General features: G+C 42.1%; 1 protein-coding gene across 2 annotated transcripts in view; it reads left to right on the top strand.

Annotated features, from left to right (window-relative positions):
- Window positions 1-19598, top strand: part of wdhd1 (WD repeat and HMG-box DNA binding protein 1) — a 37455-nt gene that overhangs the window by 5049 nt on the left and 12808 nt on the right. The window contains exons 5-25 of one of the 2 annotated variants that reach the window (XM_034197533.1): window positions 599-710; window positions 988-1038; window positions 1161-1256; window positions 1407-1499; window positions 2265-2371; window positions 2512-2659; window positions 3067-3274; window positions 3851-4032; window positions 4149-4333; window positions 4906-5147; window positions 5725-5862; window positions 5967-6123; window positions 6636-6750; window positions 8617-8748; window positions 9146-9363; window positions 9972-10105; window positions 10227-10283; window positions 10391-10422; window positions 11588-11752; window positions 13312-13454; window positions 13537-13672. In XM_034197533.1, coding sequence (XP_034053424.1) covers window positions 599-710; window positions 988-1038; window positions 1161-1256; window positions 1407-1499; window positions 2265-2371; window positions 2512-2659; window positions 3067-3274; window positions 3851-4032; window positions 4149-4333; window positions 4906-5147; window positions 5725-5862; window positions 5967-6123; window positions 6636-6750; window positions 8617-8748; window positions 9146-9363; window positions 9972-10105; window positions 10227-10283; window positions 10391-10422; window positions 11588-11752; window positions 13312-13454; window positions 13537-13672 — 2851 coding nt within the window. Of the gene's footprint in view, window positions 1-598; window positions 711-987; window positions 1039-1160; window positions 1257-1406; window positions 1500-2264; window positions 2372-2511; window positions 2660-3063; window positions 3275-3850; window positions 4033-4148; window positions 4334-4905; window positions 5148-5724; window positions 5863-5966; window positions 6124-6635; window positions 6751-8616; window positions 8749-9145; window positions 9364-9971; window positions 10106-10226; window positions 10284-10390; window positions 10423-11587; window positions 11753-13311; window positions 13455-13536; window positions 13673-19598 lie in introns of both variants that reach the window. The other variant, XM_034197532.1, reaches the window with a different exon arrangement.

The raw sequence follows: 19598 nt of genomic DNA, 5'->3' as shown, positions 1-19598 counted from the left end.
AAAACTCTCAGGAGAAACCCTGGCTGTTGTTATGCTTGCTGTGACGTCAAGTTACTCCGTTCTCCGCTTGTAATTATGCCGTTAAAAGCTTCAAAGTTGTATTTATCATCTGAATTTGCCGAAACAAGTTTAACATTCTGAAAGCCAAGACTTTGTTTATTTGAAATCAGATGAAAACAAACTGTAACGGACCCTGCGGTGTTATCTATGATTACTATGCCTTACATTCATAATGTCAGCGGAGGGAGGGGAAGCGGCGCTGTAGAAGAGCAGAGTGAGAGTGAGAGGCCAGCTGTGTTCTTCCCTTTACAAGCTTAAAAAATGCCTGTAGCTAATGAGATTGAATATAACAATCAAAAATAACAAAATATACACAGCTAGATCAGATGGCGTTCTTTTTAGATGCGACTTTAGAGTAGAGGGGAATTATTGAAACGGGATGTGTACAGTGTTCCGCGGCATCCGCTGCTGCGAAAATGTGGGGCAGGGCCGTAAAGTGGGGGCCAATGGCCCCCTGGCCCCCCCGCTTCCGGCGCCCTTGGTGAGCATAGATTGCTTGCACATATTTATTCTTAATTATTTATCTGTCTTCCTCCAGTGACTTCATGGTTAAAGTGGTGGAGGTGTCGGACAGCAGCCAGCAGAAAACCCTCCGGGGCCACGAAGCGCCCGTCCTCAGTGTCACCTTTGACCCCAAAGACGACTTCCTGGTGGGTAAACCTTTTCTCCGGAGGTTAGAAATGCAACGCTGAGGTTGTTGGCTGTCAGTGTGCCAATGATTCTGAGACCCTGGTCTGAAATTAGCATCAACAGAAATAAATATCAACACAACCTAATTCCCCTTAAAGCCTTGATAATAATGACATATGATAGTCCAGCTTTACTTAAAAGGTACAGCCTCATTTTTGGCTGGATAACTAATATCGATTTCCAACAGTTTAGACTTTTTCACAACAAATGTAAAACTCTATCTGCTCCCTCTGTCAGGCGTCCGCCAGCTGTGACGGCAACGTGGTGGTGTGGAACATCAAGGAGCAGGTACGTCAGGGTTTCAGCACCTCGATCTGAAAGATTTTCATGAACATAAACAAGCTTTTTATTTTGATGTGCACTTGATTGTCGCAGTGTGTCAGATGCTGATCTGCTTTGTGTCCCTTCAGTCTCAGCTGATCAGCTGGCCTCTGCTGCAGAAGACCAACGACGTCAGCAACGCAAAGTCTCTGTGTCGGCTGGCCTGGCAGCCCGGCACGGCCAAGGTCAGTCACCCTCTGAGACCTGCGGCCACCATTATATCTGCCTTTTTCACTTCCTCAGTGCAACCCACATCTGTAATTAACCACTGAATATGATGGTATTGCAATAACAGGCAGATCTTTCACTTAAAAAAACCCACTGTTTGTGTTCAGTTTTTGGCGGTTCCTGTGGAGTCGAAGGTGCAGCTGTACGAGCGAGAGTCCTGGGATCATGTGAGCACTCTGTCTGATGATCTGCTGACTCAGGTGAGGTCCAGAGTGTGCTACTGCTAAAAAGCATGTTTACATCAAACTTATTTTTCAAAATGTTATCTTTCTGCAGATAAATAACTTGAGTTGAAGATTTATGTCTGATTTGTTCTCTATTTACAGTGTTTGATGCTTCATCTGAAGCTCCTCAAACACTGTTTTAATAGACTCATTACACATAATGTAAAGGCTCTGTGATGAAGAAAGAAGTCGGAAAGACTTTTTACTTTCAAATTTGTCTTATTGTTCTGAATTGCCATTTTTTATATTCATCCTAGGGACATTCCAGCTCTTTACATAATTGTCGTGGTCATTTTGTCTGACATTTAATATATTTTAATTTCTGGTTACTGCAACACCAACATCATGCGTCTACTTTCTTCTGTTACATGCAGAAGGTGACCAGAAGTAACTTAAACTAAAATGTAGAAAATATAGTGGCAGTCTATTTTAAACAGAACAAACATTTGGATCCTTTAACTTAGCAACATTTCTGTAAACCTGAACAAGGGGATTCACAAAGTGATTTACATCATTTAAAGAGGCGGATGGATGAAAATCTTTAAGTCCATGAAAAGATGCACGTTTGTTCTTTGCGTGGTGGCAAGGTTGACAGGTGTTTGGTAGAAAAAAACAGTTTCTACATAAAACTGCTCACAACAAGCTCTGTGGATTATCTTAAGTAACTAGGTCTTGATTCCTGGTCAGAGACATCCCTTTTCTTTATTCTGAAAATGTATTCTCCTCCCTGTTGTCTCTCAGCTCGTCAACGTGGTGGCCTGGTCTCCATGTGGGCAGTTCCTGGCAGCTGGCAGCGTGGGGGGTTCACTGAATGTGTGGGACGTGAGCAGCAAGCTGTGTGTGGAAAGGTATGTGTGCAAAATGTAATGTCTATACGAGGTTAGTTTGAGTGAGACCCTTGAAAGAAGGAGGCTTGGTTGGTGCAGTCACTGAGAAGACGGCAGACGTTCAGCATCACTACAGTTCAAGATGTCTCGTTTCTCCGCAGGCAGAAGCACGAGAAAGGCTTCACAGTGTGCGGGTTGGCCTGGCACCCGTCAGGAAGCCAGATCGCCTACACCGACACCGAGGGCTGCCTGGGTCTGCTGGACGGACTCCGCACCTCCACCTCAAACTCCACCAACACTGCCTCAAAGGTATGCTCAGAAAACACAAATCAAAAATCTCAAAGCCAGCTCAATAATACCAACTGCAGCGGTGAAAGGGGAAGTTCTCTACATAGATAAATATTGTTTATAAAATGACCATTTTAATAACTTGACCAATTAAGAATGTTGCTGAAGTGGAGCTGAAATAGTGGATCGATTGACAGAAGATAATGGGGAAACAAAAACATTTAGACAGATGGGTCTAGCTTCTTAAATGTGAGAAGTTGCTGCTTTTCTTATTTATGGATGTTAATAATTGTAGCACCTCCACCACAGCTAAATAAATTACACTTATTTTAAAATGTCACTTCCTCAAACCTACGGATATTAACTTTTTTTGTATTTATTTTCCGTGTGATGTTGATGCTGAATAACTGTCTGTGGACTTTCAGCAGGCAGCGGTAACAAAACCAGCGAAAGACTACGATGCACTGTTTGACGATGATGATGACGACAGAGTCATGGATGAAGGGCAGAGTGACACCAACTCCCCGGTTAAGAAACCCATCGCCGGGGACGATGACGACGATGATGATGATTTCCTCATGCCTGCGACCGGCAGGGTGAGGAGCAGAGCCATCCTGGATGATGAGAACTCTTTGGGTGAGTGGAAGAAGGATCAGGTACAGATGTGAGACGAAGGAAGATAAAGAAAACAACAACAACAGTGAAGGCTTCCAAAAACAACCGGAATGAAGCAAAATGACAAAAGCCGACTCGATTTAGCTCAACTCTCAAAGTTAATGCGGGGAGCTTGCTTCATGATGAACTTAGTGTTTTAAATATGTATTGCTTTAATTGTGAGCTGTGCATACAAAACTCTAGTTGTGCTAGTTTTGAACTGAAAACGATTTTTGTGTTATAAAATTAATATTTGTAAACATTTTCAAATTGTGAAGAGAAGTCTTAAGTGACTGAAATCGATTTCTTGCTATCTTTACACTTCACGCCCTGGTATAGCTTCTTTTTCCTAAAGTTTTTGATTATTGGTTGTTAATTTATTTGTGGTTTAGTTTGAAACAAATGTAATCACATCACAATGTAAAATATTTGTTTTCCAATAAAAGCTGTAATCCCTCACGTTTAGAAGCTGAAACCAGACATTTGTTTACTTGATAAATTCCTTAAATTAATAATTCTATCTGTTTACTATTTTAAACATTTTTTTTTTTTATCCAGACACCGGATCTCTAAAGCTCGGTCAGGAAAAATTTGGGGACGATGGCGACACGGGCAGTGGCGTCGTGCCCGCTGCCCCGCTGGTGCCCCTGCGTCCCGCCTATGAGGGGCCCATGCCAACGCCCCCCCAGAAGGCCTTTCAGCCGGGCTCCACCCCTGCACACCTCACACACCGCTTCATGGTACGAATACATGTCATTTAATGTTTTGTTTTTTTACTGTATGACCTCTAAGACTTACTAAAATGAAGGAAAACAGTTGCAGTCTCCTGTGCGTTAACACACAAACTGTTCCTCAGATGTGGAACTCGGTGGGAATAGTTCGAGACTACAACGACGAGCAGGACAACGCCATCGACGTGGAGTTTCACGACACGGCCGTGCACCACGCCATGCACCTCACAAACACGCTGGGCCACACCATGGCTGACCTTTCCCAGGAGGCCGTGCTGCTGGCTTGCCCCGGCACAGACGAGCTGGCCAGGTAAACCTCCTTCTACCCTGGTTTTTCACTCTACAACTAAGGAGTTCTTCAACATGTGCCAAACACATAGAGGAAGTTTGGATGTAGAAATGTAACCCACAACTTTATGACAGCTTTTTTAAAGAGTAGGCAAACTGGTTCACACCAAACATTTTGGTGGTTATCTGTGGATCACACACTTTTCTGGGAACCCATAAATTACATACATGTTGGGAAATGCTCTTAATACAATTGGAGACATCCTGGGATATACAATACCTAAGGAATGCAAAGTTGTATATATTAGAAGTATAAACTATACTGTTGTTAATAATCATAGATATTTGAAGATATTGTTAATCGCAAGCAAGAAGGCAATATATATTTAGAAACTGGTGTAAGGCTGAGCCGCTCACTAAAGAGTATTGGATGGATATTATAAAACTGGTTTATATAACGGAAATAATTGACTTACCAACTCACAATAAGAGATAATATTTTAGGTATTTGAAAATGATTTATGACTAACTGATGTATAGTTTTCAAGATGCTATGCTATGCCTGTATCCAACCTGTGCTCCCCCTCTCCTCAGTAAGCTCCAGTGCCTCCACTTCTCGTCCTGGGACACCAACAAGGAGTGGATGGTGGACCTGCCGCAGGGCGAGGACGTGCGGGCGCTGTGTCTGGGGCAGGGCTGGGCGGCCGTGGCCACCAGCGCGCTGATGATCAGAGTCTTCTCCATCGGGGGGGTACAGAGGGAGATCTTCAGCCTGCCGGGGAACGTGGTCTGCATGGTGGCCCACGGAGAGCAGCTGCTCATAGTCTACCATCGGGGTGAGACACACACTTGTTTATATGAATGAAAAGTTGTATGAGAATCTAGGCATAGAAATAGAGAATGGTTAGGTATTTATTTTGATAAGATTACATTTTTGTTTCAATTGACAAAAGTAATTGTTCAGTATGCTACATGATAGGTATTCAGTTATACTGTACAGGGGTTTTGGATTTATTAAATACACATTTTTTATTTTGCCAAAAATAGATTTACTTGCTTGTAGTGTAACTTGGAGTCTTAAGTGTTGTAGAAATATTTAGAGATGTAGTTTAAAATGTGATCGTAAACCCCTTAGGTGCATGTTGTCGGAGTTGGTGTGGATCATCACATCTTCTGAAAATGTTGTTGTTGTGTACAAGTTGATCTAGAAATACTCATTTAAACATTTTAAACAAATAACAGCTTTCTTTGGGAAATGGCAGAAAAAATGTAGGTGTTACTTAATTTGTAGGGAAAGGTTCAAATGTAAATGCTGTCCTGTTTTGTAAATGGCATTATTGACGTGTCCCTCACAAACAGCTGCTCACTTTGTCATCTTCAAGCTTTGACGTGTGTCTCATTCTACACCCTCAGCTCCAGGGTTTGATGGGGAACAAGCTCTGGGTGTCCAGCTGCTGCAGTTTGGTCCAAGGAAGAGTCAGCTCATCCATGGGGAGCCCCTCCCCCTGTCCCACAGATCCTACCTGTCCTGGCTCGGATTCACTGCTGAAGGTCAGTTTGTGGAGAATTGATTTTGTCTTACTCTCCTAGAAATACCTCTCCAAATACATCCTCATCTTTGGATTTTGTGAGATGACCACCCGGTTACTTTTCAGGCACACCATGCTATGTGGATTCAGAGGGGGTGGTCCGGATGCTGAACCGCTCCGTGGGCAACACATGGACCCCGGTGTGCAACACCAGAGAAACCTGCAAAAGCAAATCAGATAGCTACTGGGTGGTGGGAATACACGAGAACCCTCAGCAACTCAGGTGAATGTCCTCTTCTCCATCGTACTGTCTCTGAACCCCTCAGAACACTGTTGGAGGAGCCTGTGACCTAAGATTTTCATTGTCATAACTACAATGTAGCTATGTACAAATGACTATAACCTAGCCTTTAACCTTGAACAAGACGAAACACAGATAGTATACCATTTAACATTTGAGATCCGGCTGCTGAAAAAGCACTCGTGTGGGAAAGAAGTATGAAAAACAAGCTTGAAAAAAAACAAAAAACTGAATGAATAAAGCTTCTGATTGGCCCCTGAATGCAACAATCAGGAGGCTCTCAGGTAAAAACAGTCTCTATTCTCAGCTCAAATTATTGTAGCGTAATTACAAATATAAAGTGCAGCTTAAGTTTAACTGTAGAAGTTTTGCTCAAACAAAGTTTGTGTGATATTTTACATTTCATGGTCCTTTTTCCTGATGTAATCCATTTGTTATTGCCTGTTAATTATTTTTTGGACGTCTCCCCTAAATACAGCTGTTTGTCCCGTCAGGTGTATTCCCTGTAAAGGCTCCCGGTACCCTCCCACTCTGCCCCGACCTGCTGTGGCCATCTTGCCCTTCAAGCTGCCTCTGTGTCAGACCTCCACAGAGAAAGGACAGATGGAGGTAAACACTCCCAACACATCAGACACTACAAACTAGTTCTGCTCCGAGACATTGAAACCCAGTAACTGCCAGGTGTAACACTGAACTAACTGACAATCTGTTAGCTTGCTTATACAGTGCATGACATTAAGGATTTTGGGAGATGGCCCTGTGGGCCATCTAAGCTAATTTACAGATGGCCCTGAGCCCAATAGAAATTGCCCTGAAAAATGCTCCCGGACGAAATGACGCACGAAGGGTTTGGGGGGCCTCCCCTAGAATATTTAGATGTTTTGCAGGTCTTAGATGCTGTCTGGTGCATTCTCTAGACTGAATTATAAGATGAACCACCACAATATTATATGTTTCAATTTTATTCTTCATTTGACTTGTTTGTTTGTTCTTGTTTGTGTGTGCTCACTTGCATGCCCTGCATAGCTATAAGAAATACTTAAGTTGTTGGTCAAGACACTTTCCATCTGATGAAGGCAAATGCCTTCCCAGATGTAAAAAAGTAGAAAACATTACATTCAGTTATAACTGCCAAAACAAACATTATTTACACTATTATGGCCCCCTGTTAAAAATGTTTGTAATGTTATCTACTGTAAGTTGGTCGAACGAATGCCTCCTCATCCGGAAGCTGACCGAGCAGACCCGAGCAGCAGTCGAGAGGAGCCGAGCGCATCCGCGAAGCACACAAAATGGGACGTCAGAGTTCCCGTTAGCCGGCAAATCTAAATATCTTCGGTCAAAATAATTTCCCTTTAGCGCAATACCGCTTCAGTTGCGCCACTTATGTGACAGACAAGAAGAGTATGTGACAGACAAGAATAGTCAATTATGATGTGTAACACTTAATGTGGAGAAAGAGATGTCCTGTATGGGTTGATTGTGCGTTGATCTGTTGGTAATGCCTCGGGGTTCCGGTGGGCATGTAAACAAATGCATAATGCTGCGCTATACTTTGTGGCCTCACCCGGTTGCATAGCGACACTTATTGTTTAGGTGTCTTTTAATAAGCAGGTAGTCATATCATTAGCTAGAACTAGCTGGATCTGATCGATATGGACATAAACGCGAGTCTAATCTGACGGGAGAGAGAGATCAGCTGCTGCTGACGAGTCGACACGCAGCTCTGCATGATCACATGCAGCGGTGAGCGGACAAAACACACACTTCAGGTTAGAATATCACACGTAGCTATTTTAATTACCTCTCAAACTACCTAAACTAGTTATAGATATGTTTAGTTTTACTGTCGGGTCACTCATTACTGGATCCGCGAGCTGCATGATACTGGCATAATAGATTGCCCGGTCGGGCAACCAGCAGGTGAGGCTCCATTGCCCGAGCTAAATACTAGATGGCCCCGGGCCCCGGGCAGTCCTTAATGTCGAGCCCTGTTATATACATGAGAATCTTTTAAAATAATACGGACTACGGCCCAAAGAAGAACCTGATATTGAATGAAGCTGTTGTATTGGTTATGGGGAAGATTAAATAACTACCTCGAATAACAAATGTTGTACCAACAACATTTGATCAAACCTTTTTTTGTAAACTTTATGAACTCCTTTCTCTGAAACACAATTTTGTATTAAGATTTTTTTTTTTTAAGAATCATCATCTACGCCTCTAAGACTGACATTTTTGGAAGTTATCTCAGCTAGTTTGTGATGCTTTATTGTCTTCTTGCTTCTCATTGGACAGAGCTCTAGACTTTTTATATAAACAGATTTACATGTCTCTTCTAGCCTGAGATATTTCTTAAGTTTTAATGGTGTAACCTCATATAGTAATATACTATAAAGTAGTCCAGCATGATACATTCCTCCTGTAATGTGATCTAAATAGACAGTCTGTTGTGTCCTCTGCCGACCCCAGGAGCAGTACTGCCGCTCGCTCCTCTTCAGCAACCACTTCAGCTTCCTGTCGTCCAGCGGCTACGAGATCGACGAGGAGGCTCAGAGTCAGTCCCAGAAGGACCAGCAGGAGCTGCTCATGAAGATGTTCGCAGTGAGTCTGAAACCCACACTTTCTTACTATTTAATATCATACTATTACGCCCCACCCTTAAAATGGCCCCCTGGGGGCTAACACAATTCCACCACTGACCCAAATAGAACACAAAAGACACCTTTCAAATCATCAAATCCATGGGATGTATTATAATCAACACGTCAAATGAACAACAGCAGTCCCCACACCAGAGGCCTCTCTCTTCTGCTGCTGCTCTGGAGCTTTTAAGCACTTCCTTCTCCAGGTGCACCTCGTCTGAACCTCGTTGCAGCAATGCAGCACACCTGGGTAGAGGAACCAAAGGGAATACATACAGTCGTAACACATACTCACTGATGTTAGAGGTGTGCCTGGTTGTCTGTAGCTGCTGTTCATCCTCCATGTTTTCTTCCAGCTGTCCTGTAAGCTGGAGCGGGAGTTCCGCTGTGTGGAGCTGGCGGAGCTCATGACTCAGAAAGTGGTGACTCTGGCCATTCGATACGCGTCCCGGTCCAGACGCATGGCCCTCGCCCAGCGGCTCAGTGAGATCGCACTGGAGAAATCCAACCAGATCCAAGAAGCAGAGCCAGAAGAAGAAGAGGAAGACTACTCGAGCGTCAGGCGGCCCTCTGGGTAATGCCAATATGCCAAAATGCTTTTATCCCGTTTGACTGTAAATTAGTGTTGAATTCATGTTTTACAACAGACTCACCTGTATTTGCAGGACTTGCAATAAACTCTTACAAGATTCTAAAGAGCGTTTGTAAGGGAAGAAACTCACTCTGTAACACCGCTGTTCACCAGAGAGTGTTCCTATAGTTGTATTATTCATGCAAAGCTTTCATCTATATTATATGAATAATGGAAATATAAATAGAATGTAGCTACATTTCCGGGACATCCAGCATTTGGATGGAGTAGCTTGTGAAAAATATGGCGTGTTAGATTAAGAAGCTGCAGCAGTTTTTTCAATGGGTACATATTTTCTGAAACATGTTTGAGAGAAAACGATAATATATCAGAATACCTTTATTAGTCCCACCGAGGGGACATTTAAGGAAAAGAGCCAAAGACAGCTTAATGTTACCTTAGAAAAGTAACGTAGTGGTCTTTGTGTCAACAAACATTCCATTTCAAAGGATTAAGGGGGCCAACAATCAGGACATCACTTATGTAGGAGTAACTGTGCACCACGGGAGGGGAAGACACCGGTGTGATTAACGGGTTTATTATTCGGACAGGTCTGGCCAGAGTGAGGCTGCACAAGGACGTCACAGCAGCCGACGTTATCAGGAAGAGGAGCAAGAAGAAGAGCAGAGGGAGGAAGAGGAAGGACGGGAGATGGAGACGGACGAGGCATCTGAGACAAAAAAACGTCAGTTTCACTTCCTCCTTTAACTCTATGCAAAAAAATTTTCCCATCAAAACATGCCGATGATAAGTGTCTAATGAGTGTGTCTAATGAGTGTGTCTAATGGGTATGTCCGGTACTGCAGGTGTCAATCCGTTTGCTAAAGAAGCAGTTTCACCTGTGAAGACCAATCTGACGCCAAGTGAGTAAACATTACTAACAATGCAAATACTATGATCACACATTGCATTATACTGTTCCAATAATGTAGACATCTGAGTAAAAGTCCTGCGGTCTTTTTATTTGCAGTTACTAAAGGAGGACGTGCAAATCCCTTTAAGGTAAGAATCAAAAACGCTTTCACAGCAGCACAGTTTATTTCTTAAATCATCAAATCAAAATATATTATAGTCCAGTGGCGAACCGTGTCCATCACAACTGGACCTTCTGTAGACACACACACCCCCCCCCCCCCCTTCGCGGCATTATAATGTCCGTCTTTTCACTGAATTGTCGTCTTGAAAAGGGTACTCGCAACGATTCCGCAAAAACTTCATCTTCACCTGTTGCACTTGTCCTTTCAACGTTAAAAACAATTAAACGGCATGAATTGCTTCGTCTCATTCGTTCTAGATCCTCTGTCTCGAGCCAGTTAACTAGCGGGCCTTCTAGAGTACCCTGGAACCGAGGGGAACTCTGAAAGAACACGCCCATTGGCTACAAATCAATATATGATTGGTTGATCAAACTGTCAGTCCAAAGGTACGCTCTCATTCAGTGCAACGGCCAGGGCATTCTATCAAGGATGTAGAATACCTTGTTGAAGGATATTCTACCCAGAGACCCAGAACAAGATCTGATTGGTTGCTTTCTTTTCTAACACAAAACCACTGAAATGCGTAGTGCATGGTCCGAGAAGGACAAACAAATCAACGTAACACTGTAATATTACAGATCAACAACACAGATATACGATTCTCATTTATTCATTTTATATACATTTTATTTATATAATTAAATCGATATTTTGTTTGTTTTATCTGAGTGTTCCAGGGTATTCTCTGAATACCTTGAAGGCCCTGACAGTTCGCCACTGGTATAGTCCCAAATCACCAAAAATGCCTCAAAGGGCTGTCCAAAGCAAACAAAGACAAAATAAAAAATATCATAGCACAAAAATGATAAAAACATTATGAACAACATAAGTAGTGCCGCATGATAAAGCATGTTTGTGTAAAACCAGACAGAAGTGAGGCTTATGAAGATGGAAACTAGTTGACAAGGAAGTCAGGTACGAAGACATATGTTTTGAGTTTGCTTTTTGAAGGAATCAACCGAATTAGCCTCTCGGATCTGAAAGGGAAGATGATTCCAAAGGCGTTACCACCTACCGATGATTTGGGAATTCCGGGGATAAGAAAAGAGACTGGCAATATGGGAGTTATCTAGAAGTAAGAATGCAGAAGGAGTGAGAATGATGCAGGGTTTCATGGGATGTGTGTGCAGGTCCTGGGCTCAGGGAAACCCTCGTCTGCGTCCGGCCAGCCTCGAGTGACCAACATCCTGGACAACATGACGACCAGCAGGAAGTCCTTCCCACTCAGCGGACCTGCGGGGAAACAAAACAAAAACACTGTCCTCAAACCGCTGGCCCCCAGGCCCAAAACAAAGGTATCGTTATCTAACTTTCCAACATGGATTATCTTGCTAATGTAATTACCTTTTTAAATTACATCTGGGCATTTTTATTTGAATGTTTCACAGCATTCACACTATATATCAACCCACTAACTCAAATGGTTCAGCTCAATTAGGACACCATGGTTATCACTCCTGACATTCATAACTTTCATAATTCCAGAAATATTCATCAAAATCAAAATGTTCCCCAACATTGATGAATGGGGAAACTCTTCAAACGTACTAATATTATGAAGCATTTGTTTCATGGGGGGGGAATCATTGCACACTTGCATAACTATCATACAGCATTAACAACGCAATTTCTTCAGGAATTGCATTCTCTAGTTCTCAGATTTTATTTCATGGCACTCCTGACATTGTTTTGTTCCTGTTTCGACCATGTAGAGCACTTCTTAAATGTGTTTGTAAAAGTGCATATAAATGAAGTTTATTGTCAGCGCTGCACATAACTGGTGCGCACGTGCGCATGCGCACCTCCGCCAAAAAAAGAGCACCGGGTCATTTGAAAAAAGACGCATTTGCGCACCAACATTGAGAGAGAGAGAGGAGAGAGAGAGAAGAGAGAGAAAGACATTTGCGAGTTGCATATGAACTCCGGGTCGGCCCGTAGCACTGGCGTTATAGATGTGCGCCTAGGGCGCCAGATCTGGGGAGGCGCTGCGCTGGCAGCTCTGTGAGGGAAAAAAACATGTTTGACCATTGGGGCTCATCCTAATTTTCGGCCTTGATGTAACAATATTCATAATTAAGTAAATGTAACACCCTTTTCACCCCGGTTACACGTTTCATTTGCCCTGTACGATGGGCGCTGTAAGTCATGAAAATGGGGGATGTTGGCTTATCTGGCGCCCGCAGCTCACAGCCAAAGTGCGAGTGAGCGAGGGAGAGAGGGAGGGTGCACCGGTTCCGGCGCTGTTGTTATTAGCATCTGGTGCTAGCTGCTCTAACGGATATAAGAAGAAGATGTTTCTACAATGATGTGGAGGGAGAGTCCTCTCCAGTCAGACTGAGAGGCTGATACTACAGCTCAGTGAGGTAAAGGACTCTTGAGTGTTTAGATAGTTCACTTTAGTCTAAGTTCAAACGGTTTGGTCACAATTTATGTAAACACATATTTCCAAGGCACTCCTTTATAATTATTGGGATAAACAGGTTTGAAATCATTCCAATGTATACTATAGGACAGTAACCAAAAAAATCCTTTAAAACTGGAGAGATAAAAAAATATGCATAAATAAATAAATAAATGTTAAGGTAGAACAGTCAGGAGGGTAGTGATGACAGCTTGTAGGATTACTGGTCGTGCTAATGTTGTCTTGTGTTCGCCTCTGCATGTGTGTTCTGTGTTCACCTCTGTGTGTTCAGTGCCGTGTGTCTGACAAATAAAGACCGGTTTATTTATTTCATTTTAAGGATGAGCACCAAGCAACATCTCCAGGTGCTCCTTGGAGAACCAGGGCAAAAAAGTGATGTGCACCCCTGTCCATTAAGGTTCTCTGCTCATAATCTTCCTCTTTCCTCTGCAGACCCAGTCCACTCTGCTTCAGATGAGTGGCACCAAGGCGTCCAATAAGAAAACTCAGCAGAACACACAGCTGGCTGCTGATAGGCAGAAACAACCAGAAGCCCCGACTCCAGCCTCTCCTGCTGATAACACAGAGAACAAGAGGTGAAATATCTGACCTCCTGATATTACAGGACCCAAAGTTAAAGGTACACAGAGTTTTGTTGACTGGCTTTCTGTTTTTCAGGCCGAAGACGGGCTTCCAGTTCTGGCTGGAGGAGAACAGGAAGAGCATCACGGCTGATAACCCCGACCTGGAGGAGACGGACGTCATCAAAGAGGCCATGGGACGCTTCAGGACGCTGTCAGCCGAGGACAGACTGGTGAGGGACACTGGGAGGTCAGAGGGGAGGGTCCCAATAAGAGGGGAGGGTCACATAAGAGATAGAGTCCTGGAAAACCTGTAATAAAGCCAGACATTTACAAATTCAAGCAAAATGATCTTAGATCTATGGAGTAATATTGGAATAGTTTTGAGGAAATTGCAATTTGGTCACCCTAAAATGTAATCGGCATTTATTTCTTTAAAATGTCAGACATCAAAGGGGGACATTTTCAGACGTTCTGTACAACTCAAATTATTTACAAAAGTGGTTCTTAAAATCTGATGTTACAAACAAATAATGTAGATATGGTGTAGTATGCCGTGTAGAGAATTGACCAATGAAACTATCAATTAGTTACTATCAACATTTTAAATGGCTTTTTGCCGTATTATGTTTTTAAAAAATATAAATAAAACTAATATATAAAAGAGACGGATTTGCCAGCAAGTTTTCTACTGGACAACTCTGATTTCCAGCCACTTATTTGTGTGTCAACGGGTTTCTAAACCTTTGGATGCCAGGCCAAGGACTTGAAACACAAAATGAAACATGGTGTTTTTTTAAGATTCTTTTTTTATTAGGATCCTACCGCCCAAAGTATTAAAGTATAATGTAAAACTAATAATTATTTACTATATATATCAGTGACGTGCGGTGAGGTTCATGGCTGGTGAGGCACTGACTCTTTCAGTCAGATTTACAAATATTATATTTTGACCTTAATCGAAATGTTCGGTTATTTTCAAAAGCTTTTTTAGTCTGATGCTTCGATTCATTTTAAACAGACTGTTCAACAAAAGGATACCCACAATCTAAATATTGGATTGTTCTTTCTTAGTAAGATTCCATTTTCATTACAATTGGGGTCTTACCTTGACTTGAAGATGAAGTCCATGCTATCCTTCTGGACAACAATCTCCATTACATTTTTGTAAAAGTCCTCCTTATCTTCCTCTAGTTTCAAAAGTCTAGTTTGTTGCGTCTACCGTCTCTGCGTAGAATAACAGTAGCAACAAGAACCTGTGGGCTCCCTTGCGCCCCCTTCAGTGCGGCAGAGGTTATGGCTGCCTCCCCTGATGCTTTTTTCATTGCCGTTGTATGATTTTGACTATAAAAAGCGATTGGAATAATACAGAAATCACATTTACAACACAGATCAGTGGAGACATTTTATTATTATTACTATTTAGTTTTTCTTTAGTTGTTTTTCCTTTACATTGGAGTATGACAGGTGAGGCTCTGCCTCCCCTGACTGCACGTCGCTGATATATATATATATATATATATATATATATTAGTGCTGTCAAAATTATCGCGTTAACGGCGGTAATTCATTTTTTAAATTAATTGCATTAAAATATTTAACGCATTTAACGCATGTGCAGAATGGCCCGCCCCATACGTGCCACCAGTGGCAGCGCCAGGGTATGGCTGGGGTAGGCTACACCCATACCAAGAAATGGCTTAGCCCCACCATGAAAAATGATGTTAAAGGAAGCAAAATAAAGTCTGCCAACTCGCGCGGAGTAAATTGCACAGACAGCAGTTAGTAAGATTGATTTCAGTAGCCACGGTTTTGAAAACTTTTGTCACGTAGTGATCGTCTTCTCAATAGAACATCTTTGATAATGGCGTGGTGTTGTTGCAGGAAGTCCCGACGGAGAATACTTTTGCTGTAGTACAGGGGTGCACATAACTGGTACGCAGGTTATGTGCGTAATCGGTAATACGTACCGTCACTTGTGTCACAAAGCGCATTTGCGTACCGACGTACTTGTGAAGCTTTTCCAGAAGGCGGTTAGATCACCGGACGACAGAGTCGGTCTCCGTGTGCACAGACAGGGCTGCTGTTAACGTCGGTCTGTACAACGGAATTGTGCCAAAACTACGCCAACCGGCTGCGGAGGGAGACCCCCCCCCCCCCCCCCCCCCCCCCCCCTTCACAGGAGAACTGCGCTAAAACAGCTGATCACAACGTTCACACTCTGTGGTCACGAAGTACTCCACTAGCCCCCCCCCCCCGTCGACTTTCCTGAAGTACTCCCCCGTTGATAGAAATCAACACGTAATGAATTGAGACCCCACGGTTTGATGATTGATAGGTGTGTGGGCTCTCTTTTATTTTGACACGCAGAAAAATGTTATAATAAACATAGATACTGTGTGTTAAATGGATATATCCGCCTTCTTTCATTTATCTTTCCATTCCCACAACAATATACATAAATAAATGGCATATTTTGGACATAGTTCGAATGGTGATTAATCATGATTAATTCATTTTTAAACTGTGATTAATCTGATTAAAATTTGTTATCCTTTGACAGCCCTAATATATATATATTTATTTATTTATTTGTAATACTTCCTAACATAATATGACAATTACTCCTTATAATGTGAACCATGAATGAATTACATTAAGGTGTCCTAGGGAGCATAAAATGACTTGATGAATGAACTCCGTCAAAAGGATTCATTTAAATAAATCCAACTTTTTGCTTAATCGTCACTTCCCTTTAATGAGACTTGCGCTTCTGTGGTGTTGTCTGCTTCAGTTCTGATGCTGTTGACTGGAATTTAAAAAAGAAAATAATTATTAAAAAAATCCCGCTATGCTTTTGAAAGCCTCTGTTTTTCCACAAACACTGCACACTTAATACGCCTGTAGAAAGGGGGAAATCCCTTTCTAGAGTTTAAATATTGGTACAATACACTATTCTTATTCTACCTCATGTAAGGAGTAGCTTCAGCCCCCTCCGTAATTTTATGTTTTACTATTGATTTACGATTTCTGCTGTGGCCAGTCAATAGGTGTGTAATGAGGTGACACACCTCAGCTTTCATACACACAGTGTTAATAGGCATCAGTGTGTGCTTGTATGGTGCCTGGTCCTGACCCTGCATACATCACGGCTCTCAGCAGCGCCGTACTCCACACATAGAAAGAAAAGAGGAAGTGGATGAGGACCTGTGGGGGAGGGGAGGGACGCCTGTTGCCTGGGAACCCTGTCGAGTGTGTTTGGGTAGCGAGGGCACAAAGCATTGATCTTATGATAATACTGTGAGAGAGACAGTGAGCCAGTTAATCTGCAGCAGAAATACGTGATGATTCAGTTTTTTAAAAGGCAATTCCTGTTTTCAATTCAGACACGGTTCTGCATCCGAACACCAAAAAGTTCCAATTAACTACAAATCTAAATCTAAGTGTAATAAGGGATTTGAAGAAAAAGCGTTTGTTTTTTAATACATTTTAACAGCATTTTAGTCTTTTTGTCGGCCTCTATTCTTTTACATTTACAACAAATATATTTATTGTATATATATTTTCACAATACAATACATTTGACATGTTAAACAAAGAACGTTTATGTATTAATATTAGGGCCATTTTCTTTTACATAATTGTCTTGCAGATGGAGATTAGCTTTATCTATAATCTGGCGTATAACTTCTCCTCTTTTTGTTATGAATGTAATTGTATGCATGGTACTTGTTCTATAAAGGTATAATACACTCTTGAGATATTTAATGTTTAAGAAATGTACAACCAGGTTGAATGTGTTTTCCCATTGAAGCAACATCATGGCAGCTAAAACAAGATTGTGTTTTTTAACACTGTATACGTGAGGTCTTTCAAAGGTGTCTTAAGCATTTTCTTCATTATAACTAGGGCTGTCAAGTTAACGCGTTAACCCTAGGGGTGTTGAAAATAATCGTTTCAACGATGCATTGCGATGCGGACGTGGACTATTTGGTCTCGATGCAGTGACGGAAGATAATCGGTTATAGCGTAGTAACGTTGCTTCCTGATTTTCCGGCCGCGGCTTTACTATAACATTTTTTTTTTCTGTCACTTTAATATCAAATCGGTTGGTGACGCAGAGATCAGGGAACAGACGTGACAGCGGCACAGCAACACCAAACACGGAGCAGTCTGCTTTATCCACCAACACAACACCACCAGTCTAGAACCAACAGCAGAAGGACCCGCTCTGAATCACTCCGTGTCGCTGCGGCTCAGACACACAGGGATTTATGTTTTTCAAAAATAATCGCGTTACAATCATGTCAGGTTTTTGGTGGATTTAATTAAGTCTTGGATTGCAAAGTATGAATGTCCTCTAGCAATTTTCAGACGATATATACGTGTGTGTAAAGTTTGTGAAGGCAGGAGGAAAAAAGCTTCCGCGATCACCGTCTCCTCTGTTCCTCCAAACCCCGCCCCCTCCCTGAAAATAATGAGTGACAGGCTGATAGTGACCCGATAGAAACTTTATTATTCACTTAATCACTGAGATATAATGAAGCTAATTTAATCTCATACATTCATGGGATTTATGTAACAGTAAGACAGAGAATGTAAGTGTGCTCCCACATGCAGTATTTTTGTTTGTATATGCTGTTGTAAATACTCCTGTTGTCTGCTGTGTTCAGACTCAAGTCCTGTGTGTGATGCCACATTCAGGACATTCAGTGTCCTTTTTTTAAACAAAAGACTGTTACTAGAAGCTGCAGCTATACTGCAGAAGCATTATTTTTTTGTTTTTGAGGATGGAACACACACAGATATAGGGAGGCTAGACCTATACAATTCATTTATTTTGGTTTATAAATGAATGTCAAGACATTTATGTTATTGATTTCTGAAGCACTTTCTAAATAATAAAAAGAGAGTGCATATGTATTTACTGCATGTATGCATTGATGAAAAATAAGTAATGTGCAGTAATATAGAAAATTGAGGATGCAACGCATTGGTATGAATCGTGATGCATTGGGATATCGAATTGAATCGAATCGTTGACAGGATAATCGTAATCGAATCGAATCGTGAGACCAGTGAAGATGCACAGCCCTAGTTAACCCCCAGTTAGCCACTAATTATTTTAAGGTGCGATTAACGCATGTGTATTTGTCCCCCCCCCCCCACCCCCCCCCCCCCCCCCCACCCCCCCCCCAACACCGTAGTTTCAGTGCCCAAAAGCTTGACGTTGTTGTTGTTAGTTGGATGGTAGGAGATTCTAGTGTCCTATCTAGTTAGGTGCGCGTTCACATGAAAGAGGTGGTATTTGAAGCATTCGACCAATCACAAACATGGAGAAGCGACAGTGCAGCGCGTCATACTTCCTGAATGAAAAGTCAACTATAATATTAGACATATGAAGAAGTTAAACTTTAAACATCCATGACTTAAACACTTTATCCAGGATAAAAGCCACATAGCTGCACCTGCAAGGTGAATACAGCTGGTAAAAGAAAAAGTGTTTGAATGCGTACATTAACAGGTTTATGATATCACTGCCCCGTCTAAAACACGAGTGGATTTGACTTTAATTACATTTGACTCGAGTGTTTCGTCAACTTAATGTGTTGCTTAAAATAATACTTCTGCATACAGTATGTGACACTGAGTGTTGCACGGCCAGATACGGCTCAGCTGACTCAGATAAGAAAATATATGATACATTATGAAGTGATATGCCGCGGACTGTACTTAATGTTACTTTGATCCAGTTACTTATGTTGTGGCAGATATTTAATTAAGCTTTCTTAACGCTAATGTTATAATAGTCAGATTGCTCTGAAGATGGGAGGTGATATTCTATTAATGTTCACGTTCACACAGTCGGTGATTTTTGCCGGCCGTCTTTCCTGCGACGGCAGCTTTTCTGTATTTCCTTTCTCCTGTAATATGACTTGATCGCTTTAAACTCCACACACTGAGCTCTGATTGGTCAGCAGGCGGTGCTTTCACTGAGTTGATCTCTTAGCCTGCAACCTAACCTGCTCCGGGGCAGGTTAGCCGCTCAGCATAAGTTACCATGGAGATCTAGCCTGCTAAAAAGAGAACCAGCGTCGTAGGACCGGAAACCCCGGGTTTTCCCTGAAGTTAGCCCGCTAAGCGAATATCCTGCTTCGT

The sequence above is a fragment of the Gymnodraco acuticeps genome, unplaced genomic scaffold, assembly GCF_902827175.1.
Source record: "Gymnodraco acuticeps unplaced genomic scaffold, fGymAcu1.1, whole genome shotgun sequence".
In the NCBI taxonomy this organism is placed as follows: domain Eukaryota; kingdom Metazoa; phylum Chordata; class Actinopteri; order Perciformes; family Bathydraconidae; genus Gymnodraco; species Gymnodraco acuticeps.
This window is presented reverse-complemented; position numbering and strand designations above follow the sequence as displayed.